Source organism: Abrus precatorius, unplaced genomic scaffold (assembly GCF_003935025.1).
Source record: "Abrus precatorius isolate BTA unplaced genomic scaffold, Abrus_2018 Scaffold11, whole genome shotgun sequence".
Taxonomy (NCBI): domain Eukaryota; kingdom Viridiplantae; phylum Streptophyta; class Magnoliopsida; order Fabales; family Fabaceae; genus Abrus; species Abrus precatorius.
The window spans coordinates 16,994,884-17,021,086 of NW_020874303.1; the positions used below are offsets into that span (position 1 = coordinate 16,994,884).

General features: G+C 32.0%; 4 protein-coding genes across 7 annotated transcripts; 3 read left to right on the forward strand and 1 right to left on the reverse strand.

The window, feature by feature from the left end:
- Window positions 1-757: 757 nt before the first annotated feature.
- Window positions 758-7,008, forward strand: LOC113856521 (CBS domain-containing protein CBSCBSPB3-like). 2 transcript variants are annotated; one of them, XM_027488364.1, is made up of 14 exons: window positions 758-1,110; window positions 1,483-1,651; window positions 1,748-1,880; window positions 2,585-2,755; window positions 3,637-3,712; window positions 3,817-3,936; window positions 4,459-4,525; window positions 4,665-4,770; window positions 4,845-4,903; window positions 5,596-5,702; window positions 5,785-5,915; window positions 6,074-6,153; window positions 6,238-6,327; window positions 6,439-7,008. In XM_027488364.1, exons 1-14 carry the CDS (start codon window positions 986-988, stop codon window positions 6,610-6,612), a joined length of 1,608 nt encoding a protein of 535 aa, XP_027344165.1. In that variant the 5' UTR covers window positions 758-985; the 3' UTR covers window positions 6,613-7,008. The 2 variants fall into 2 exon arrangements, with proteins under 2 accessions (XP_027344165.1, XP_027344166.1); XM_027488365.1 differs by having other exon boundaries at window positions 767-1,179.
- Window positions 7,009-7,913: 905 nt separating this feature from the next.
- Window positions 7,914-8,607, forward strand: LOC113854052 (uncharacterized protein At4g08330, chloroplastic-like). The gene is made up of 2 exons (XM_027484880.1): window positions 7,914-8,098; window positions 8,208-8,607. The coding sequence occupies exons 1-2, from the start codon at window positions 8,016-8,018 to the stop codon at window positions 8,605-8,607; spliced, it is 483 nt and encodes a 160-aa protein (XP_027340681.1). The 5' UTR covers window positions 7,914-8,015.
- A 424-nt stretch (window positions 8,608-9,031) lies between these two features.
- Window positions 9,032-14,317, reverse strand: LOC113854243. Of its 3 annotated transcripts, none has more exons than XM_027485146.1 (11): window positions 13,842-14,310; window positions 13,480-13,600; window positions 12,505-12,590; window positions 11,548-11,968; window positions 11,349-11,449; window positions 11,163-11,229; window positions 10,999-11,025; window positions 10,798-10,905; window positions 9,946-10,404; window positions 9,688-9,760; window positions 9,063-9,515 (listed from the first exon to the last, which is right to left on the reverse strand). In XM_027485146.1, the coding sequence occupies exons 1-11, from the start codon at window positions 14,288-14,290 to the stop codon at window positions 9,262-9,264; spliced, it is 2,166 nt and encodes a 721-aa protein (XP_027340947.1). In that variant the 5' UTR covers window positions 14,291-14,310; the 3' UTR covers window positions 9,063-9,261. The 3 variants fall into 3 exon arrangements, with proteins under 3 accessions (XP_027340946.1, XP_027340947.1, XP_027340948.1); XM_027485147.1 differs by having other exon boundaries at window positions 9,166-9,515; window positions 10,798-11,025; window positions 11,548-11,605; window positions 11,885-11,968; XM_027485145.1 differs by having other exon boundaries at window positions 9,032-9,515; window positions 10,798-11,025; window positions 13,842-14,317.
- A 3,689-nt stretch (window positions 14,318-18,006) lies between these two features.
- LOC113855708 (S-protein homolog 24-like) lies at window positions 18,007-18,414 on the forward strand. The gene has a single exon (XM_027487337.1). It carries the CDS (start codon window positions 18,007-18,009, stop codon window positions 18,412-18,414), a length of 408 nt encoding a protein of 135 aa, XP_027343138.1.
- The last annotated feature ends 7,789 nt before the right edge of the window (window positions 18,415-26,203 follow it).

The following is a 26,203-nucleotide window of genomic DNA, read 5'->3' on the forward strand; positions in this document are numbered from 1 at the left end:
GGAACTTCAAAATAATAATTGTAGAGGTTGGGCAAAGGGAAGGGTGCATTTGCCCTACACAGTAAGTACCCTTGTTTATAAAGAATTTTCTTTCCATAATGAACATAATCATGGGTGGACAAGGAAAACGAAATACGCACAACTTTTAAAAACATACTATAAATTCAACGCTACATAAAAAAACATAATTATTCACCATATTCAATTGACTTGGTTCAGCAGAACAAAACATTAGCCGTTTTGCGTAGTCTCTGTTTATCCTCAGACAAATAACATCTATAAAAGGGAGTAATCAATCTGATATATTTTGTTTCGAATTTAACATGATTAAGCTCACAAATTAGTCCTTTTATTTTATTTTAAATGTTACGTGATTATATTTGTTAACTAATTTTTAAATTAGTCCTTCTATAAATTTTTTATTTTTTAAATTTATTAAAACAGAATTTGTTAACTAATTACTGTAATAATTATATTATTTTAAGAATTATTCTGATCAATTAATTATTCTAATAAAATTAGTTTATTTATTACATAATTAATAAAATTAATTTTTTTAAATATTTACTTTAATATTAAACAATAGACGGAAATAATATAATTTCTTTCCAAGAATAAAAAATCCTATTTCCTTAAACAACAAACAAAAAGCACCCAAAGTTCGGCAACAAGTGGACGCATAGAAACCACAACTTCAAAATTTGTTCTATTTTTACAACAAAAACAAAATCGAAATCATGTCCATTTCTTTAGATTTATGTGTTTTTTATTTTATAAAAAAGAAAAAGAAGTGAAAGCTGGTGCGAAGTTTGAACGATGGGAAAAAATGATGTATATAAAAAAAAGAAATATAAATATCTTTAACCGAAGGAAGAGGAAAGGTTGCAGAGGCAGAGAGCGAAGAAGGAAGGGTGGTGGAGACGGAGGCCAAGCGGAAGAAGCAGAGGAACCATAACCGAACCGAACCGAACCTCTGTCTCCGAAAATGAGTGGGCAAATAACGAGGAGGAACAGTGCTCCCCACAGAAGGCCTCCGTCTTTGTCCAAGAAATCCGAAAACGGAACGCTTAGCGAGCCTCCCAGCAAGCCTTCTTCTCCGCCTCCTGAAGAGTACCTTCTTCTTCTCTCTAGCACAATTCAAAATTCATGTTTTCGTCTTCTCAAACCATAAACCGATCCGTATAAATCCAATTTAACTGTTTCTATTTGAATTAGATATAATAGATTCCATATGTTTATTCTAGTATAAGAGATTCCTTTCATTATTATTATCATTCGATGTTCTGATTTATATCCGGTTGTTGTTGTTATTGTGGTTAGCTAAGTTGTTTTCATTTATTGATTCTCTGATATGTAATTAGAAAGAAGCGTTCACTTGGATGGATAATAGTTGAATTACAGGTGTTTGATGGATAGGATAGGTGAGGTGGGTGGTTGTATCAGTGTTTTGGTTTAATTGTGCTTATTGATTCAATTATTTAGGCTTGATGGGGGAGAGAGGACCGTGAAGAAGCTTCGGTTATCGAAAGCTCTCACTATATCTGAGGGGACGACGGTTTCTGAAGCATGCCGCAGGATGGCAGCTCGACGTGTTGATGCTGTTTTGCTCACTGATGCTAATGCTTTGCTCTCTGGAATCATGACTGACAAGGTTTCTATATGTATAGATATTTGTGTGTGTGTGTGTGGCATCTCTCTGGAGAGTGTGCATATGAAATGTTTACAAGCTAGCGTGTCTTGTTTTCAGGACATTGCTACTAGAGTTATAGCTGAGGGTTTACGACCAGAGCAGACATTGGTGTCAAAAGTAATGACTCGAAACCCTTTATTTGTGACATCTGACACATTAGCCATTGAAGCTCTTCAGAAGATGGTCCAAGGTCTGCTTCATTTCCACAGTTTTTGTCATTGTTATTAGTAGATTTCAGGCATTGTTAAACGAAGGAGTTCATTTCTCAAGCAAGTGGATAATACCATAACAATTGTTTTCTGCTGATGCCAATTAATTTAATATGTTCTGTGGAACACTTTTGCTATGGCTGTTTCTTATGTAAGAAGAGGTATGGTTAAATGGAGTGAGGATGTACTTGATGTATGTGTTTTTGGATGTCAGTGCTTGTGCTTCATTATGCTAATGAGATTTCTGATATGACACGGCACTGAAGTATAGACTCTAGGATATGGACAAAATTAGATTTATATTGCCTCACTACAGAAATTTTCTTTCATTTTTTACCTCTTTGAACTGCCTTTGTCCTTTGTTTTTGTGTTGTGTTATCTTCCCCCTAACCAAAAAGATGGTGTCTGATTTGCTACAAAACCTTTACCTGATCTAGTATTTATAATTATAAGTTATTTATTTATTTATTCTTTTGGCAATTGGGGACTTGTTATGTTTCTTCTTTGTTATAAGGTTCAGTTTTTCTCCCATTGGCTTTTTTATAATCTTTATCCAGTTGATTCCTGATGGTGCAAGACTTGGGCAAATGTTTCTATTGGATTCTGTGTTTGCATTTGTACTGATTGCACATAGTCTACAAAGTAATCCATTAAGTGAGATATTATTTGTTTTTTCAACTGATAGGGAAATTCAGGCACCTCCCTGTTGTGGAAAATGGTGAAGTCATTGCCATACTGGATATCACCAAATGTCTTTATGATGCCATAACCAGGATGGAGAAGGCTGCTGAGCAGGGGAGTGCCATTGCTGCTGCAGTGGAAGGAGTTGATCGCCATCGGGGTAGCAATGTATCTGGTTGGTTAACAATAAATTTACATCCACGTACAATCATGTCTTTTTAATGTTTATACTATAGCTGCTATTTCTTGTATTCTTAAGTTCTCTGTTTTTTTTTTTTTTTTTTTTTTTTTGTAAATATGAAATCTATCATCTATCATTTGGTATACTCATTAGTTGACTTGACTATCTCTACTAACACAGCTTTAAGGTTTCTTTATATTTGTGACTGAAATTAGCACAAAGGATGTGGTTGGTAACAGAAAGAGATAGGGCGAAGATAATTACCAAACAGTTGGCATGAGTGCTTTAGATTCTTGTTATCATTTCATTTTTTTCCCTTATTAGAAGATATTTTATTTTCCACCCATCCAATTGTGTACTTTCTCTTCTCCTCCCCCCCCCCCCCCCCTTTCAAATAATATATTTCTTTATCAAACTGTGGTTAGTGTGTGGACCTTGTATTTGCTTAAATAATCACTTTTGTGGTTAATCATGCCCTAAGCTGGTAATAATTTTGCTTGGCATTCCTCAACTGTAGTTTGTAATTTTCCAAAAACAAAAAATCTTACACTAGAGGACAGTTTTTTCATTTGGTTGTAATGAACTGAGGAATGTGCTGGATGACATACTTAAGAGGTTAACTTGTAAGGTTTTCTCTGTGAATATTAAGCTAAGTGTAGGCGTTAAATGTGTCTTTTAAAATATAGTTATACTTTGTGTTTCTTATCTTAAAAATTGATATGAATGGTTGCCATATATTTTGAGTTCTCTCGTCAGTCTTTTGTAAATTGATTGCTTCTCCTTTATCAATATTTTAAAGTGTTGGAAATTTGCTGTATTTCTTCATTTCTGCGATGAGGCTAATTTTATGTTTCAATTGCTACCATCTTTATCAGCTAACGCTTTGATAGAAACATTGAGGGAGCGCATGTTCAAGCCCTCCCTGTCAACTCTAATTGGTGAAAATACAAAGTAATTTCCACATTATATTTTCTTGTGTTTGTTTGTTTTACCGCAAGACACTTGTATAATCAGATATAATTGTTTTACAAAGTTCTGTAGCTTTACGTTTCTAGGGTTGCTATTGCATCACCTGCGGATCCTGTCTATGTAGCTACCAAAAAGATGCGGGAGTTGCGTGTTAATTCAGCTGTTATTGTGTCCCTGTCGGGAACCAAGATTCAGGGGATACTAACGTAAGAACTTTTATTCTCTGAGAAAAATCTATGACATGGAATAATGTACATAATTGTATGTTTTCTTAGAAGAACTCCTGTTTTTGGGTACAATATATTGTTCTTTCATAAGAACCTGGTGTTTTATTACATAAAATAGAATAATCCCTAATTAAGAAATCAGAACCATAGATTTAGCATTCTCACACTCACAGAAAGAGATAACAGAGGATAGATCACTGCAGAACTTCAAGGGTATGCAAGCCTCACTACTCAGTTCATGGCTACCTCACTGTAGTCATCCCCTCATTCTTTTATTCTTCATTTTCCGGTTCCCTCATGTCCTTCTGACAATCGCTTTCCTGATTTCTCTCCCAACATATGCTACATGATCTGGAGGTTATGTTGCTGTCCTATGCTGATTTTCCCATCCTGTCCTACTTTCCATGTGATCCACTCCAATCCTCTGTTACCCTTCCATTCCTTCCTAATCTGCTCTTAATCATTGTAAGATGCTTTACATTCTCTATATTTCTCATGCAGTTCGAAGGACATACTTATGCGTGTTGTGGCTCAAAATCTTTCTCCTGAGTTGACTTTAGTAGAAAAGGTTGGTATTTCATTTTCTTGACGTGACATAAGTGGAAAGGGAATTATTGTGAGAAGTCTTTTCTTCTTTGTGGCTCTTGTTTTTGCTAGATATTCAGAACTGATTTGATTCTCTTATTTATTTTTCCCTTTTCACTTAGGTAATGACTCCAAACCCAGATTGTGCATCGCTAGACACTACAATACTAGATGCACTGCATAGGATGCATGATGGAAAGTTCTTACATCTTCCTGTGGTAGACAGAGGTGACCTTTACTTTTCAAGTTTTGTAGGCAGTTTCTTAATTCTTACCTTGGGCTGACTATTATTGATTCTGCAGATGGATATGTTACTGCTTGCATGGATGTTTTGCAGATATCTCATGCTGCAATTTCCATGGTAATTTTCATGTTTCACATACATACGTATAAGTTATAGAGTAGAGGAATCAATTTTTTTTTATAATATAGTCTTGAAAGTGGAAAATGTGGAGGGATCTGGTTAATCTGCTGTGAGGTGGTCATTATGTATAGTTTTGTACATCTGTGCCTCAGCTCCGGTGTATGTCTGGATAATCCCTGGTTCATATGAAAGGATCAAGGGCATCAGTTTTAGTCCCTGAAATATATTTTTCATAACTAATTTTTCTCTGAACTCGCAAAGCATTTCACAATCATTCGCTACTCCCTGGGGATATCTAAGATTTTCTAAACTATCTCAGATTATTATAGTTTTTTTCCCCTTCTTTGTGTAAATGGAAAATGTCCATGTCTACATTCAATTTGGTGAAAGGAATGTTTCCGTTTAGATTTAGTGATAGCAATATTGATATTTTCCATCTTTATTTGAAAGGATTTTATACATATTTAATCACTATTTGATTGTTCTTTCCCTAAACAATTAGAATGTTGTACTCCTATACCTCCCCTTCTTGATTCTCAATCATAATGCTTTTATAACTGGTGGGATGTGGACCTTTAATGACATTGAAGCCTTTTTTCTTGTGTATTAAAAATCATATACCTTGTTATATTAACAATTGATACTGTTGCATGGATACTGGTTTCTGATCACGAAAATGTACTTTCTAGGTTGAGAGTAGCTCTGGAGCTGTTAATGATGTGGCAAATACAATTATGCAAAAATTTTGGGACTCAGCTTTTAATCTAGAGCCACTAGAAGATTCTGATACGCATAGGTACTTTGTTTGTACAAATGTTTTAACATAAGATTTGTTTTGTTCTGATCTGTGAATCAGCATAGACAATGTTTTATTGCAGTGAAGTTTCTGGGTTAATGACATCAGATGGGGCAGATACGTCGAAGTCTGCGTATCAATCTACAGGTTTTGGAAATTCATTTTCATTCAAGTTTGAGGATCTCAATGGCCTTGTGCATCGATTCAACTGTGGTGAGTGACTCCTTGGCAAAGCATTGTTAGGATAAGTGTTTTCCTGGATGTGAGCTGCAAACATAATGTGCATTGATGTCTGGACAATTTTATCCTCTTCCCTGCCCCCTTCGATTCTTTTAAGAACTTACAAGTATATTGTGTTGCTGTTTTTGTAGGTATTGAAAATCTAGATGAGCTAGTTTCTGCAGTAACTCAGAGAGTTGATGTTAATAACAGAGAACGCCTTACGCTTTTGGTGTGTTTTTTATGCTACTTAATATTCTTCTGCCTTTTGAGAGTACATATACCTTTATTATCATACTGACATATTCCTCTACAGTATGAGGACGATGAAGGTGATAAAGTTGTTCTTGCAACTGATAGTGATCTTGTTACTGCTGTCAGCTATGCTAGATCTGCAGGAGTGAAGGTGGAGATATCTGCTTCTACTAGTTTTTTCATTTGATGATTTTAACTTCCATGGGATTATTCATTTTAATTTTCTGCATATACTCTAATATAAAGCATCTTCGTATTTCAGGCTTTGAAGTTACATTTGGACCTTGGCAGTTCAACCAAATCAACAACACCAAAATCTTGTACAGCTACTAGGCAGAAAACTAGTGCTTTGTCTATCCGCTCTGGTATTTTTGCCGGTGCAATTGTTATGACAAGCATTGGTGTGTTGGTCTACTTAAAGCGTGCCAAACAGTGATCTTTTGGCAGTTAGGGGGGGGACAAAAAAGGCCATAATCGCTCTGTATGAGCTCCAGAGCTTCATTGCCAAAATGCCATATATATCAAGAAAATGTTGGGTACTGAGAAAATAGGCGACTGATGTGTAGAAGGTTCTTAATCTCGAGTCTTTTTGTTTTGGGGTTAATTTTATCCCCATGGTCAACCAAGGTGATTAGTTAAGATAACCACATATTTTTGTCTCTGATGTAATTGCAAAGTTACCCTTCTCCTTCCTAGTAAGAATATGTATAGATAATGTCTTGGCATACCATATTCAGAAATGTTAAGACGTTCAGCATTTTTGCTTGAACTGTAGGGTACTTGCAGTGATGTCCCGAAATACATGAAATTTTGCTGCCACCTTACCTGGTTCTTCGATTGTGTTTACACAGTCCGGTTGCGGAGGGTTTTTTGCGACACCCTTTTAACATGAAGCCCTATTTGAAATTTCTTGAATGCTAAATTTATGTCCAGATAGTCCAGGATGTTTTTCAAAAATATTTATTGGAACAGTTTTTTTCCTTTTAATTTTAATCATATAATTATGGTAATCGTGCACCTTTTAGAATTTTATATAAATAATCTTGGACACCACAATAAATTGATTAAATAAATGAACAATAAATAGATAAGAAATTTGAAGCTAACAAGGGTTAATCTCATTATTTTAGTCATTTTTCCTGGTTTTTTTCATTCTTCACTCGGGCCTTGGGTCTGGAGGTCAAACCCTCTATAAGACGATAGTTGCATATTTCACTGTCGTGGGAGCGCGGATTTTGTATGGTGATAGTTATGTGAATGTCACCCTAAACTGGCTACGATATATGTACATGTGTGTGTGATTTGTTTTCTAAGGACTTAAGGTTTATAAAATATATTAGAAAAGGCGACGAAAATTTTATATACTTTTGCCATTTTCGAATTAAACAAACGTATTATTTTGAGAGTAAATAGTAATGACGTTCCAAACATAAAGATGGACTGTAATTTCATTATGTAAAGCTAAAGAAATAATCGTAACAAAAAATATAAAAAACAAGTAACAGTATAATAAATCTTTGGACTATTAACTGACATTACTCACAAAAACAAATATATATACTGACATAACTCTTTTACTTAATTTGAATCTTTTATTTAATTTAAATTTAATGAGTTATAATTTATTATTTTATTAGATGTTAGATTTAAATTAAATAAAAAAATTTGTAAAAAAAATACTTCATATATATATATATGAAATGATTATATTTTGGTTTGCTTCTAATGTTACCGTTACAAGGCGATAGCGGGGCCATGCCATCTGTCTCTGAAGCTCTTCTTCTTGTTCCGTTATAAACCGATTCTCTGTTTTTGTCTCTGTAGTTGACACACACAGTGATGGCGTATGGTGAGATGGTGGAGGGATCATACGAATGTCAACAACTTCACCTCTCTTCCTTTATCAGAGACGTAAACTACAGGTGACAGACATAATTTTCACTCTTATCTCTCACGTTCTTCACATTTTGTGCTTTCAAATTCAAATGCAAACTAAACTTTGATGCGTTTGTTGTATTCCATGTGATGTAGCTGTGGTTCGTGCGGTTATGAGCTGAACTTGAACTCCAGCAACCGCAACACTTCCCTCATTGATTCCAAATACGGAAAGTCCATAAAGAGAGGTATAATCTCATTCTTCTCCGTGGATGAGAGTAGGTTTACTCAGATTCAACAATTTCATTGGTCATCGTGGTCATGGATACCCTTTTTCAATTCCAAGCGCCAAAGAACCAAGCTTCTTTGCCGCAGCTGTGGCAACCACCTTGGCTATGCTTCCACCTTGCCCTCTCACTCTTGGGATGGCATCTCTGATTCCAGAATCTATCATATCAAATTAACCGCTTTGCTACCGTCCTTCCATGATGAACCTTCTCCAATGTCAGAGGATGTAGATTTGTACCAGCGTGCTTCTTCCACTTTGGTGTTCTAATTCTAATATGGACTAGAATATCAACAGGGACATGTACACTGCTGCTTAGTAATTTCTTCTTTGATTTATAAGTATAGGGTTGGTGTTGAATGAATGTGAATTCATGTATTCTACTTTAGAATATTGTAAGGGTATTTTCAATCAATAATTCTTTTGTTTATTATGTTATATTTAGTTGATCATGTAACTTGTGTATTCTGTTTAGCTTTTTTGTGTAAATGATCGATGTAGTCATCAAATAGCATTAGTGACGATCTTTTGCCTTTACCTTTTTGCTAATGAATGCTACAATCTTCATTTCCCGTTAATTTCTCTGAAGATATAACTCATGTTCTGATTTGTACTCATTTTTAACCAATTTGATTTTTAACCAAACCCTAAACAAAATAACAGCAGAATACATATACTTCAAATTTTCTTTTCGCTAAATAAAACCTCTGCCTATAATCGTTTTAATGAAGGCACCAAGCCACCAAAGGAAGAAAGATTTCATTATCTGTCACTAAAGATTTAGTTTCCCAGTGGAATGTTGCCATTTACAATTGAAGCCAATTTGGACAGAGAGACAGAAAAAAGAAGCCAAGAATCATATGTTACTGTAAGAACAAAATTATATTTGAACCAATATATGCATATAATATATACTTTCTGTTTTTACTCAACCCAATTTATGTCCAACTGTTTTAGTTCTGTATGCCATTTTTGTGTATCTTGATGGTGTCTAGATGGTGTCTTGATCTCACTATCTACATCATCTACATCATGTGATGCTATCTGATCAACTTTCTTATCCTTCTTGGCAAGGTTTCGTTGTCTGCTTCGTTGTCTCCTCACCTTGAGGGACAGAAGGCGAGAAACTTGATGAAGTCCACCCCACTTTTCCAGTGCACGTGCTATGTCAAAGCGTCCTGTGGGAAAATTGCATTGTGTGCCAAGTTCAAAATGAAAATGGGAAGAAGTTGCTGACATGTAATGTTACGTGTTTCATTCATCTTTCTTTGTTAGACCTTTAAGTTAGAAAAGCTGTTTATTATTGGAAGCAATAGAATAAAAGTTGAGAAGGAGAATATCTCAACCTACCTGCACGTTCAAATGACTTTCTGCTGGGCATAAATGAAGGGTCCATTCCCCAGCTCCTTTGAAATCTACTTATCTGCATGAAGAAATGGATTATATTCTGATTGAAGATGTAAACAATGTTGTGCATGTTTTTTTATCATGAAATAAGCTTTTTCATGCATGCATTATAAATAAAGCGTTCATCATGTCACAATCATTTAACATTTTAGCTTGTCATTCTGGTTAAGTGGTAACTAGAATGGAACTTTTGTAGCCTACCTCATCCTGCAAATTTTCAAGATTGTCCCAGTAACCCTTTGGTTTGCGGTGTTTGTAAGCCAGAGAGAGGTTCATTATAGTAGCAATCTTTCTGAATCCACCCATGCGAGTTATAGCCTTCTCAATATCCACTCTTCCAAGCAAACGAAGTTGCTTCCTCATTGGCATAAATCCTTCCTGTCCGTGTTCCGCAACGAATTTCTGGAGTTCAGATTTTAGGACTTCAATATCCCTCTGCAAGCCTGGAACTTTTGGTCTTTGTTGTGATAAGCTTTGTGCATTACAATCAGAGAAGTCATCAGCTGAACTATAGCTGTCATAATCTCCAACGGCAGATGGAACAATTTGTTGCCCCGAACTTGTATTCTTCTCAGATGCTTCCAAAATATTTGATGCTGTCTTGCTTTCAACATAGTCTCTTATAGCGCACAAATTTGATGGGAGATCTTCATAAATGACCTGAAATATTAAAAGAAATAAAATTTCAGGCATTCAAATACTCAAGAGTATGAGTGTGTGTTGTGTGCGCGCTGTTTGGAGTGACAGACAACAAGTGGATCAAATTATCTTCAAAAGATTGTATTTAATACAAAGATAAAATGTTCTTTTTTATAGAAAAAAAGAGACATGGATAAATGAATGTATCTTGGTTCCACTTATATAGGCCAAACATACTGAGTAATTGTCTATTTTAGATAACTAAGCTCCTTTCCATTTTCTATCAAAAGTTTATCTTATCTTAGGTAGCTTAAAGTGAACAGTAGCATGTTGAAATTTTGAAAATTATCAAGGTGAATATTAAAACAAATATGAAACTGATATAGATCAACCAAATCAAATTCATAGACAAACCTCTTCCATGATAGCTTCAGAAAGGAAAGTATCTTTGCACATTTTTGACTCCACAGAGTACTTTAGCCGTGTGTGATGATTTCCTAGTTGCTCGAAAGTCCATTTTCCCTGAAATGAGTCAAAGTCCCCTTCAACCTGTTCAAAACTGATCTCCTGTTCTATATATTCACACAAGTCTAGGACAACACGAGCATGAAGTACCATATAAAGCAGGCCCTTACATCCTTCCTGCATATGGATTTAAACTAGGAAGTTAAACATCATTCGCATAATTTATGGATAAAACTGTATCACATAATTTACTGACCAGCAAATAAATTAGGATATTAACAGCAATTATTCTTTTAACTGACATTGCACCGCACCTGAAGAATGCGGACTTTATTGTTATCTCTTGATAAAATCTTGCTGATTGCTAAATTTGGAACTACCCTGCAAGAAATGGTTTATTGATTTATTTTAAGTCAGGAAAATGAAACCTAAGATATAGAAATCTTTCACCGCACGTTTTTCAAGAAATCTAGTCCAAAGAAGAAGCACGTATTACGTACTCAGGAAGAGTCTCATAGGAAGACAGAACATTCCAAACATCACGAATGGGAGCTTTAACTGTTATGCTTGCAGAAACACAGCGATGAACACCACCATTTTCCTTCATATGAAAATCATTTAATAGGTAACTTTGATCACAAATTTAGCTCATTCTCAGAATTAAGGCCACCGCATAACTATTTAGTATGGATAAGTTACCAAAAGTTCATCAAATCTACGGAGATGAACTTCATCCACCACACAAGGCCTGTCAAGTCTGCAAACTTTTCCAAATACACCCCAGTTGTTGATGTTCACCTCACTGGAAGATGTGGACAAGGAACCAGAAATTGAGCTGGCCAAACCTTCCATGTTTTCTCGAGGAAGCAATTTATCACTTCCACCCAAAACATCATTCATCTTACTGGCAGATGACTCACTAATAGCACTAGAAGTTTTATGCAATTGATTTTCTGGCAGGGGAAATTTCTTATTTTCTGAAATATTCCTTTCAACTCTGTAAGCCAAAGCTCGGAGGTTTACAGGAAGATCTGACCTGATAATCCTTTCTATGAAAATAGCTGGGAAATTGAATCTTGGTATCACATTAACTTCATAAGATAAATTAGTTGATGATGACCTGCAATAAACAGAATTCAAGGATAAACTATAGAACTTCTTAGTCAATGGCAAATGAAGCTTTGTTATCTTTATGTGTTTAGTGACTAAACAAATATGGATAGAAAAGCTTCATTGTCTTATTGAATGCATAATGCATTAATACAAATGAAGGCCTTACTATCTATGGTTAAGATAGTTTTTTCTTTTTTCATTCTCTCATACAATTGTATTTTGACCAATACAATTCAGCACACATTAATATGAAGCTATTGAACTGAATTATACATGAACTTCGTTGTATCTCAAAGGAAGCCCAGCAGGTTTTTATATGAGAACATAAAGATGTCTCCATATAAAAGCCAAAAATGAAGCCTCTTCAGTCATCAGAACTTCATCCATGATTCCAAGCTTCTGTGTGCTTGTTTTAGATTAGCGTGACGTACTATAGATAAACACAATGGTTTTGCATTGAAGCAAACTTAGGGTGTCCAATGAGTTCAGAAGTAATATCAAAATATATTCTCTTTATATTATGCAACGCTGCTTAGGTTTTACCTTGTTCCAGATTTTACGGACCATTTGCCCTCAAACTTCTTAAAGTCTCCATCAACCATGGAAAAGTGAAGTTCTCGATCCCATGCCTGAAGCATTAAAAAGAATATGTATAAAAAATGCAAAGCATGCCCTCTGTGTATGGCAAGAAAGTTTCCTATCAATCAAGCAATGCCTATAATGCAATTGGCCTATGTGCCTGCCAAGGATGCGGAGACACTTAGACACTTGAATGAACACTTCACATACTTCTAGCTTTCTCATACAATTTATTTATATATTGAATCTGAATACCAATACAAAAAATAATAAATTATCATAACATATAAATAAACAACAGTATTTTATTTTATCTACATCAACTTATCATGTCATTAAAAAAATGATTATCTTTTTATTTAAGATTTATGCTTTTGCATTTTGTTTTTCTAATTTTATATGTTAAACCATGACTGTTTTTTCAGTTTTCTGTCTTATAATTTCTGAAATTTCACGCATCCTGGTATTATGTTCCAGATTTGTATTTCTCAACAACTTAAGTCTCTTCCTCAACCAATTATTTTGCAAGAAAACCAATTGTTTCACACTAGAATTGGGTAATGTAGATTTAGTATTCTATTTTAGTATTAAATTATCTCTTTCGTATCATCAAGTTACAAATTGTAATTGAAAACCATTGTATGAATTGTTTCAATTATACAGTCTTTCTGAGAATTTGAACTGAATGAGTTTTGATGGAGAGATGATTCATCATATTTAGTTGCTCCAGGTCTTGTTGACACATAGTAGCAGTGCAGCAACCTTTTTATGTCTCAATATTTTGAATCCTAAAAGTTAACTCCCTTAACCTTTTCTTGTGGCAAGAATACCCGTGCAACTCTGGTATCTATCTATCCAGTTCAATGCTAATATGCAGTAGCTGAATCACAGAATAATAATAATAATAATAATAAATATCAAGTGTTTATAAATGCTTACAGAATAGATGGATTCTTGAAGATCCAACACAACACGAGCTTCTATGTGCCAATACATTGACCTTTGAAATCCTCTTTGCTCTAACCATATCCGCCCGGGATATGGGCAAGGAATTCTCCCACTAACAACAAAATAATTCTCATAATCTCTTATTGTAAAAACACGCTTTTTCATTTAAAAAAAAACTTAAATATATAAATCAAATTTTTTTAATTTTAAAAATATATAATATTTAATATTATTAATACATTATATTTTGTAACATTTTACTGTTTCAATTGGTGTAGATAGAAAAACGTTAAAAAAAAAACATATATAAACTTTCATACATTATTAAACATAATAGTTAAATTAATACTTACCTCCACACAAGGTTTGGTATGAAATCAGCGAGATGCTCATAATCAGTGAGAGCGTTCCAAACGGAATGAATGTCAGCATTGATTGGAATTTGGGCCTTCACTCTCCTTTCCCTCCAAGAAACCACTTGCACCTCACACTGCACCTCACAAGGTTCTTCTTCTTCTTCTTCTTCTATCCCATTATTATTACCATTGCCACAATGGATTCTGGGTTTGAACTGGGTTGAGGAAACTGCAATGGGCTTGTGAAGAGAGTGGGAGGGGAAGAAGAGACTCACAGATAGAAATGGTGGTGTGGATAGGAAGGGTAGAGAAAGAGGGTGAAGTGCAGTTCCTGCAAGGTTTGTGCATGAAGAGGTAGTGCATGTGATAGTGATCATGTCATGAACTCGTGAAGGAAAGAGTGAGTGGCTCGGAGAAGGTGAATTCATGTCATGCCATTGCTGCATTGCATGGTGGCCACCAGTTTTTGCTTGTGTCTTTTTCTGCTGCTTTTTGCACTTTCCACTTTTCTTATTAATTGGTGGTTCCAACTCAAGACACGTAGCCCAGTTTGCTTTGCGCTTTTCATTGTATCCAATCCACAATTTTCTGAATTTTTATGGCTAAATAATATATTACATTTAGAGTGAGATGCTTTTTTTTTTTAATTGTTTTGGAGATATGTGTATGAGAAATAAAAATAATTGTGTGTATGTTAGGTACATAGGTAAAAAAATAATTAACCTTTTATTTTACTGTGAAGTTTGCTTAATTATCGTTGATTCTAAAATCTGAATTCGTAATTTATGTGTCCAAATTTCTCTTAATAGAAATAGTTAAAAAATTTATTTGCAAATTTTATCTCTTATTTTGTTGCTTGATTAGTGACCCTTATTTTTTACTCCTCTCTTAATTAGTTGATTGAAATTATTCTATCTTTTTTCCATTGAAATTTAATATTGCCATATGTAAAAATTTTCAAACATTTTCTTTGCTTTGGCCTCAAGTTTTTATTTTCACCGTTGAAATTATGATATTTTTCTTCAAAAACAATATTATATATATTTTTGTCATATTATCACATTTCACTCTTTTATTCCTTTTTTATAGAACCGTCTCTAAACAGAACACACTTATAAATGTGAAAATACTCTTACTTTTATCAAACACTAAAGAATAGATTTAACTAACTCATACTCTTATTTATTTTGACTTTCACAGCTAGTGGGTAAGAAATACACATATTAATTGACTTGTCTAAAAGCAACAAGTCATTATTCGTGTGTATGACAAAGGCAAAAATTAAAATAAAACTAATAATTTGTTTTCTAGTAAAAGAAAGAAATATAATATATGTAATTATATATCTATTTTACTAATAAGATATATATATATATATATATATATATATATATATATATATAATTCAATCACATTTCATTTCTCTGTCGTTAATTATTTATGTTCACAATTCATATTTGAAAGTAACGAGTTATATAATTATTTTTATATCAACTATTCATCTATCTTCTATTTTTATAAACTCTCTAGACTCTTCAAATATAATATATATTCATGCATGTAAAGATGGTAATGAAAAAGTTAGTAAAATCCGATAGATACATTGGTGTTGCTAATTCCAACACATTTTTATTTTATTTTATTACTGAACATGTAAATTAATTAATATTGAATTTTTATTAAATATTTTAAAAAGAATTTTACCAGTAACTTTACTTGATTTAGACAAAAAATATATATTTTATTCTTATTTTATACGAATAATATTTTATGTATTAAATATGGATGCCAATTTTCTTATAGAAAGTTCTAGCAATATATTACTTTAAATATCATTTTAAAATATTTTTCAAGTGTATTAATCTATTTTTTTGACAATCAAATACTTATTTTGTAAATTGACCACTTTTTTAATATTTATTTTAAATTTTAAAAAGTATATCATTAGATATTATTTTGATATATATATATTTTGCTAATAAATAAACCTAAAAAAGCTCAAAGAGAAACAAAAAAACTAACAGTCACCTCTAAAGTATCCAGTACCTAATGTATTTAGAGTTAAAAGAAGAAATAAAATAGAAAGAGCTTTATCAAAACACTAAAAAAGTATTCCACAGTCTGCCCCAAACTTGACAAGCCAATTTGCATATTGATTAACTTCTTTAAGAACATGAATAAATCTAATAAATTGAATTCTCAATAACAGATTCCTAATCTCACTAATAATAAGGAACAAATGATGATTATAGTTAAAACCTTTAACAATTAGGGCAATAACCTTTTTAGAATCGCATTCGATCCAATTAAGTTGAAACCCTTTCATAATCACTAACTTCAGCTCTCTAATAGACTCTCCACAACTCAGCAGCTAAGAGAGAGCAAGTATACAGAGCACTGCAGAACTAAGTTATAAGTCTTTCCTTCATGTCTCAAATGAAGCCCTCACAGCTGACAAACCTAAAAAAGTTAGATGTGATTCCATCCATATTAAGTTTAAATTGCTGCTCAAGAGGAGGCTACCGTTTGATATATTTTTTTTACATAAAAAATATTTGTTGATGACTGTTACCACATCTACATTAAAAGTGATGAAATTAAATACTACATCAATTTGGCTTTTTTTCCCTTTTTTATTTTTCTTTTAAATAAGAATTTATTGTTGCATAGAAAAATGTCGGTGTTATTGCTAATAAAAAATTTTAAAGTTATAACATGTAAATGTATTACATGTCTTATGGGTTACAACTTTTTCTTATTTTTTATTATAAAACTAGTAAATGTATTCACATGTTACACTGACCTGTAGAGTATATTTGTATTAACTATTTAATTTAAAAATAATTATAATTTAAATATAAAAATAATTATTTATCAAATAATCGTAAAAAATAAAAAATATATAGAAAATATTTAAATATGAAAAAAAAGTTTAAAACTAGTAAATGTATTAATTAATTATTTAAATAAAATATATTAAAATAAATAAATTTGATAATTTTGTTGTAATAATTTTATTTGTTATTAAATATTATAATGATGATTATAAATTCAAAATTTTTAAATTAAAAGTAATTAATTATAATAATTAAAATAAATTAAACATCATTAAATATTGTAATAATGATAATTTATTAAAAAATTAAATATAATTAATTATTAAAATCTTACTATAATTGTATGATTTGCATATTTAATATTTTTATATCATGACAAATGAATAAGTAAATAAAATATAATGTTTTAAATTTAAATTAAGTTTGATTGTTACATTTAATTTTTATGTGTTATTTATTTTTAAACTTAATAAGATTTTTCTTATCCTTTTAAACTTTTTTTTTTCACATTTAAATATTTTCTATATGTTTTTTTATTTTTATGATTATTTGATAAATAATTATTTTTAAATTAAATTAGTTAATACGAATATACTCCTACAGATCAGTGTAACATGTGAATACATTTACTAGTTTTATAATAAAAATAAGAAAATGCTGTAACCGATAAGAAATGAGAGCGTATTTTACTTTCTTAAAAAAAATATATAATGCCAAGTGTTATAGGTGCTTACAGAATTTAAGAATCCTTGAAGATCATTTAACACAATCTTTAAAATATTGAGAAAACGGCCAACACCATTTTGAGTTACGTTTACTATCGATATTTATATTTATTATAATACATTCAATATAATTTTTTTAATCTGTACAATCTAATAAAAAAATTATACATAATAAATTTTTATTATTATTTATAGTATTTAATAATATTAATATATAAAGTTACATTAAATGTGTAATTTTTAAAAAATATTATATATAATTTTTCATCTTGTACAAATGTTTAACAAAATCTTAAAAAATTATAAAACAACAAACATATTTATTATAAAATATTAAAATAAGTCAACAGCAATCCAATTTAACAAGAAAGAAAGTTGTAAAAGCTACAGTTTCTTTGACCATTCCCCTTGCAAATTCAAAAGCTTGATGAAATAGGGGTAATTAAGTTGGTGAATAAGTAAAAATTACAGTTACACGTAATTAATTAAGGCTTTGGTGGTGTGGTGTCTCTATAAGTAGCAATTGTACAGAGCAGGAATATGACAGTATAGGAGGTGAAAACTTGAGATTGAGTTGGGTTTATCATTTATCTCACAAACATGTTGAAGGGTTTGGCCACAGTTGTTGTATTGTTGATGATTATTGCAACAGACACTGTGCAAGTGCAAGGTTTTCCCAGTGGGAAGAAAACTGTGCGTGTTCAAAATGATTTGGATGGTGGTACTCTTCTTTATCTCCATTGTCGATCCAAGGACAATGATCTTGGCTTGCATGTTCTTGCCACTCAAACCTATCAAGAATGGTCCTTCCATGATAACGTTAGTGGTACTACTCTCTTTTGGTGCAAATTCCAATTTGATGGCGTCGCCGAAGTTAGCTTTGAAATTTACAGTGCCAAAACCGATGATTCACAGTGTGGATCCCAATGCTGGCGAAGTATTAGAAAAGATGGAGCCTATTTTTATGATGAGTACAAAAAGATTTGGGTCCGAAGATACTCATGGTAAATTAATTGTATCGAATGAACAATCATTTCCCTGCGAAGGATGAATCATAATACATGTAATTTCATCTATCTATTCTACTAATAAAGCATATTTTCCTTTATTTGATCGCGTTCCATTTTCCCATCGTGAATTGTTTATATTCTGCAATTCATATTTTACAATAATGAGTTTTATAATTATGTTTTCTCACCAACTATTTCTCTATCTCTTAAACTTTCATTAAGCTGTCTGCATTGCTTGTAGATGGAAATGGGAAGATCTTATTCAAGAAATAACCTGCTGAGATGGCCTTGAGTTGCTTATTCAATTTCTTTTTGTTATTTCATATGATAACATTTTGTGTATCAAAATGTGGATAACAATTATTCTATTGAAAATTAAAGGATACAAAGGTATCGATGGATATTGGTTAAATTATCCTAAAACAAGGTTTTGAATTAAATTTCTGTTAAGAGAAGTGTAAAACTAATCCTACCATACTATAAATATTTTATGTTAAAACATAATTGTCTTTTTTTTTTTTTTTAAATATTCGTGGTTCAAAGTAATGAAAACAAAAGCAAGGTTCAAAAAAAAAAAAAATTGACGTATGAAAGTTTCTTAGTAAATTAAGTATATATTTTTAAATATTAACTAAAAAATTATAAAAATATAAGGACCAAAATTTAAAAATAATTTTATGAAATTGAAATAAAAAATTTATTAAAAAAGGATTAAAATATTTAAGTTTACTACTGAGCAAGTAGAGATTATTTCGTGGTTTCAAATTTAAATTTAATTAATTATGTTTCGTTATTTAATTATTTCTCTTATTAATTGTTCGAAATATTGCTATTTTTAACTCATTTTTATCGGTTAAGTAAATAAATGACTTTAAAGTATCATGAATAACATTAAATGTTAGTTTTATTTTGAAAATAGTTTTTCCAATTATATAATATTATCATAAGAGTATGGTTAAATAATATTAATTAAATATTTTTAGTTACTTGAAAATAATGTTTTCATTTATTCTCCAAGAAAAAACTGAGCTTACTTAAATTAAAAAAATAAAAAATCATTCAATTTAATCTAAAATACTTTTAATTAAATAAAATTTACAGTTTACTTAAATCAAAATACAATATATTTTTATAATAAGATAAATTGAGCTTTTACTTAATAGCAAAAAAAAAAAAAAAAAAGGAGAGCTTGTACTTAAAAGTTGATTAATTCAATTTGAAAATATTATTTCTTGTTAATGGAAACCAAGCATACTTGCTTGTGTAAGGAGTTTTATACAATTTTGATATAATAAAGATATTATTGTTGTAATTAAATAAATTTACTTTTATATGCTCAATGGTCTTGAGATAATGATTAATAAAACTCTTTTTTAGTATTATTTTTCAAAGAATTATGATAAATCAGTGATAAATAGTTGAGTGAAATATTATTGAATTAATAAATACGTTTTAACTTTTTGTTTCGATTAGTGTAAAATTATGAATTATAAAATAACTGATAGAACTTTTTATAAACAAAATAAGATAAAACGAGAAAAATGCATTTTATTATGATTAAAATGGTCCAATCCTATAATTTTAATAAATAAGAAAATTTAGGGGGGAGATAAATAATTATTAGCAATTAGCCTTGGAATATACAGATGTTATAAAATTAACTAAAAATATTCGCGTAAAAGCCTCTAATGACTCAACAATCCTGTATAAATATATATACTAATAAATAAATATAAATAGAAAGAATGAAACATTAAATTAAATGTTACTGTCTATTGAGAAACTACATGAACTTCGTTGTAGCTGTTTTTAACGCATTTTTCTTTGAACATTTATTGTAATACATTTAATAAGAAAATAAAATTCATTTTTCTTGCTCTGTCTTAATTATATTTTACATCTTGAAAAAATTATATATTTTTTTCTTAAAAAACAGATGAAAAAAAAAACAAAAATTGGAGTATAGAGAGTAATAAATTATGTTCGTATTTTTCTTGCACCGTCTCAGTAAAGTATATTGGCAGTAAGGATAAGGACTAGACAGACATATCCGCTATTTAAGGATGAGTATAAATATGTGTCCATTGTTTTCTTGCTTTTATCTACAAATGAATCCGGGTCCAAGATAGATGTGATGCAGAGGATCCGGACTCATTTTTGTCACACTCCATCAATAACATTAAGTATTCTACGTAGGACTTTTTGTTTTTGGTGTCTTTTTAAGTGGCGATTGTACAGAGAAGTGGGGCACATTGAGAGGTGAAAATAGATGATGAATTTGGTGTACTGTTATCCTACAAACATGTTGAAGGGCTTGGCAACATTTGGTGTATTAGTGATGATTATTGCATCAAATACACTCATAGTCCTTGTACATGGTCAAAATGCGTTTGCTCAGAAGAACACCGTGCGCGTTCAAAATGATTTGGGTAGCGGCATCGTTCTCTATCTCCACTGTAAATCCAAGGACGATGATCTTGGTCTGCATGTTCTTCCCTACAGAAACTACCAAGAATGGTCCTTCCGAGATAACTTTGGTGGCACTACTCTCTTTTGGTGCTCCATGCAATGGAACTACGAGCAACACAGCTTCGAAATTTATAGTGCAGTTAGGGATAATTTGTATTGTGCTTCCAAATGCTGGAGAAGTATTAGATCCGATGGAGCCTATTTTTATATACAAGTCCATGACTTATGGCTGAAGAGGTACTCCTGGTAAATGGTAATCGACATTTATCAATAAAGCATATTTCCTTTCTTTGATCACGTTTTTACTTTTCCATTGTCATTTGTTTATGTTTGCAACTCACTTTGATATTATTAAATATTTTTAGGAATGTCACTCAATAATGATTGATTATGTTTTGACACGTTGTTTGGTCCAAATATTATTTTTTAAGAATATTAATGATTCTTTTTTAAAAAATTCTTTTAGTCATTATGATAATTGATAAATATTATTTATATTATTAACTAAATTTATTCTTATTTAAAAAATAAATTAAAATGTAAAATGAATTAATTATATAGATATTTATAATATACAAATATGTGATAAATGCTTTTTTTAAAAGAAATTTATCTACTTAGTTAAATAAAAAAACAAAACAATTAATTTCGTGAAAGACTAAAATCAAAATTTTTAAAAAACGTAGCCTCTACTTTTTCAAGACTTTTCAGTTTCGATCCTTTAAATGGTGAGTCCAATTTTTTAATTTTTTTTTTTATGAATGACAACTTTGTAATTAATCATGTCATTATTTAATAACTAGCTACTTAGCAACATCTGCAATGTATAATTATATATGCATGTATAATAAACTTATTTTTTTAAAAAATTATTTTAACTTAATTTGTAACTACGAAATATAAAGTAATACTTTTTTTTATAAATATAAATATTAAAAAAAACTTCAAAATTCATATAAAATAATAAAAAATGAAGTAATAATTTTTATTTTTAAAATTTAAAATAAAATTAATATAAAAAATAAAGAAAAATTAAAAGAGTTGCTTATTCAATTTCTTTTTGTTATTTCCTATAGTAACATTTTGTGTATCAAAATGTGGATAACAAATATTCTATTGAAAATTAAAGGATACAAAGGTACCTAAAACAAGGTTTGAGTTACATTTCTGTTAAGAGAAGTAGAAAACTAATCCTACCATACTATAAATATTTTATATTAAAACATAATTGTCTTTTTTTAAAAATATTCGTGGTTCAAAGTAATGAAAATATAAGCAAGGTTTATATATAAAAAAAATAGTGTATGACAGTGTCGTAGTAAATTAAATATATATATTTTAAATATTAACTAAAAAATTATAAAATATAAGGACCAAAATTTAAAAAATAATTTTATGAAATCGAATAAAACATTTATTAAAAGAGGATTAAAATATTTAAGTTTACTATTGAGCACATAGAGATTATTTTGTGGTTTCAAATTCAAATTTAATTAATTATGTTTCATTATTTAATTATTTTTCTTATTAATTATTTGAAATATTTCTATTTTTAACTCATTTTTATCGGTTAAGTAAATAAATGTCTTTAAAGCATTAATAAAAAATATTTTTTTATTAAAAATAACAATATATGAATAACATTAAATGTTAGTGTTATTTTTAAAATAATTTTGCCAATTATATAATATTATCGTAAGAGTATGGTTAAAGAATATTGATTAAATATATTTTATTAAATATTTTTAGTTACTTGAAAATAATGTTTTCATTTGTTCCCGAAGAAAAAACTGAGCTTATTTAAATTAAAAAATAAAAAATAAAAATCATTCAATTTAATCTAAACTACTTTTAACTAAATCAAATTAAAGTTTACTTAAATCAAAATACAATATATTTTTATAATAAGATAAATTGAGCTTTTACTTAATAGAGAAAAAAAAGAGCTTTTACTTAAAAATTGATTAATTCAATTTGCAAATATTATTTCTTGTTAATGGAAACAAAGCATACTTGCTTGTGTAAGGACTTTTATACAATTTTGATAAAATAAAGATATTCTTATTGTAATTAAATAAATTTACTTTTATATCTTCAATGGTCTTGTGATAATGATTATGTATTGAATAAAGAATTGTTCGGACCTACATATAGGAAAAGGAAACCGAGTACCTATTCGGTCTAGTTTGGCCGAATATCTTTTGTCAGGATTAAAAGGTAATTAATCTAATTAAGGGTAATAATCAAAGTATTATCTACTTTAAGTAAATGGCCAAAATCAAGGCTAGCTCAGCAGACCCATTATCCCATAATAATGCCTATAAAAGGAAGGTAGAAAGTACAGGTAAAATGTTGACTTTTTATTATTAAATAACATTTATTGCTCAAAACCGATCATAATACTCCATAGGGCAGTGCAGGATCCTTAGCCATGCTGCTACAGTATTGATGCTTGTAGGCTTTGGATCAAAGTCTGGTTCCGACTTTAGCATCAGAGTGCCTTTTGTAGGTACCCTCCCCACGTCAACAACAGTTAGAAGGACGTCACTGTTTTAGAGTAGAGATTTGAATACTAGTATTTCCCTAACAGGAACATTTTGGTGCCCACCGTGGGGCACAATTGCCTTGCTTTTTCGATCAATATGGTACTAATAAGAAGCTAGCAGGATGGACATGTTCAACAAGGGGAAACTTCTTGGCAACAGCAAGAAGACATCACACTTACCCAACCGACACCTGAGGTTTTGGTGAAAGGAGGAACCGACGAGGGCCTTTTAGCAGTGTTAATACAGCTCAAAACAGAAATGATAAAGATGAAAAAGGAAAGAAAAAAAGATGCCCTGGAGCTCTCGGTCCTGAGAAGGGAAAATGTCTACTTAAGAGAAGAAATAAGAACATACATCCCTTCCCAAACTACCCTCTTACCCAGGATCAGGAGGAGTCCTCAGCGTTACAAGAGAAACCGAGGCTAATTCAGCAATCTGAAATCAAGAATGATCGAGATGAGGTAGTGAGCCGAAGCCCGTTTGCTCACCATATCTTGGATGCTAAACTACCTGACAACTGGAGAGGCCTAACAATAAAGAAGTATGACGACACAGCTGATCCCGGGGAACATTTGGATGTTTTCACAACCCAGGTCGGCCTGTACACAGAAAATGACTACTTATGGTGCAGGATTTTTCCCACTTCACTAAAAGGACTAGCTCTCACTTGGTTCACCCGACTCCCCCCATCTATTGACTCCTTCACAACCCTCACAAGACGGTTCAATTTGCAGTTCGCCACAAGCCGACCTCACCCCTTGACATCCCTGGCGTTCATGGAACGATTCGGCAAAGTGACCCTTTCCATCCATAATCTGAAACCAGCCGTGGCCATGCACCACCTTACAACAGCTCTTAAGCCCGGGCCTTTCGTTAACATTTGCAAAAAATCGCCAGCTGACTTGGATGAATTAAGGAGTCAGGCTGCAAAGTATATGCAGATGGAGGAATTAGCCAAGTACCGAAATCAAATTCGGATGGACCAGGGGTCCAATTCAAAAAATATAAACAAAAGAGAAACTTTTAGACCCCAGCAAGAAAATAAAAGGAATGAACCCGAGAGGCTGCCCAGGGGGCCGAAATACCCCCTCTTATACCACACTCAACACTAATAGATCCAGTGTACTTGATCAGGCCTTAGCAACAGAAATCTTGAGTATGCCTAGACGTGCCAACACACCCCCTCAGGCATATAAGAGCAAATATTGTCGATATCATTGCAATAGGGGTCATACGACAGAGGAGTGCACGACCTTAAAAGATAAAATTGAAGATTTGATCAAGGACAGACACCTTAGAGGATTTGTCCAAACAAACCCTGCCAATTATGCTGAAAGGGGGAGAGATCGGTACCCCCAATCCTCAAGAAGGTATGAGGATAGGCAACCCAAACAACAGCAGAGCCGGTCACGAGAACCTCCTGTAAGATGATATGACGAAAGAGAAAAATACCCAAAGAGAGTTATTAACACCATAGCTGGTTTGCAGGTGGAGGACCTACTTATTCGGCTAGAAAGAGACATCTCAGACAGGTCTGCTCTGTTAATAACGTTTCATTGGGCAACAGAATCCGAATCCCACCTATCACATTCACAGACGATGACTTTCAAAGAGTGGACCCGGTACAAGATGATCTCATGGTCATTAGTGTAGATATTCTTAATTGCACCGTTCGAAAAACACTAATTGATCAAGGGAGCTCGGTCGATATCCTATATTGGAATACGTTCAAGCAGCTGGGCATACCAAAAGAAGAGCTCAGAGAATATCACGAACCACTGGTTAGTTTCTTTAGGGAGCGAGTAGAGACTCGGGGATGTATTGACCTGTATACCTCATTCAGGTTAGAGCAGGAGGGAAAACGTATCAAAGTCACTTATCTGATGGTACATGCAAATACCTCATATAATATACTACTCAGCAAACCATCCCTAAACAAGTTGAAGGCCATAGTGTCTACTCCTCACTTGGCTATGAAATTTCCATCAGAAAGGGGTCGAATTGTCACCGTTCATGCTGACCAAAAGACAGCAAAGGAATGTTATTTTGCAAGCCTACGCCTCAAACCATTCCAAGACTATAGACGAGATGTCAATATTGTATCCCCTTGGTCTAGAGAGGACTTGGAGGTTGAATTGGATCCTAGGGTTGATGAGGGGTGTCGGGTTGAGCCCAACGAAAATAAGCAACCTTTCCAACTTCGACTGAAGCCTGAACATGTTACTTATCTGGGAGTCGATTTGTCTGTACAAGAGAGGCAAGACTTTCAGGAAGTACTACAACGTAATGATGATTTATTTGTCTGGTCGGCTTCAGACATGCCCGGCATCAATCATGCATTTCTCTGTCATCATCTATCAGTTTATAAGGGGGCCAAACCAATAGCACAGAAGAAGAGGAAGATTGGCGGTGACAAAGCAAAGGCAGTAGAGGAGGAAACTAGTAAGTTGCTACAAGATGATTTTATCCGATAGGTCAGATATTCCACTTGGTTAGCCAATGTGGTCATGGTTAAAAAAGCAAATGGTAAATAGCAAATGTGCACAGACTTCACGAACCTCAACAAGGCATGCCCAAAGGACGCATACCCTTTACCAAATATTGATACCCTGGTGGACAGTGCAGCTGGCCACAGGATACTCAATTTTTTAGATGCTTATTCTAGGTATAATCAAATTCGGATGTATCCCCCAGATGAAGAGAAGACGACATTTATCATGAACTCAGCAAATTTTTGTTATCGAGTAATGTCATTTGACCTGAAAAATGCAA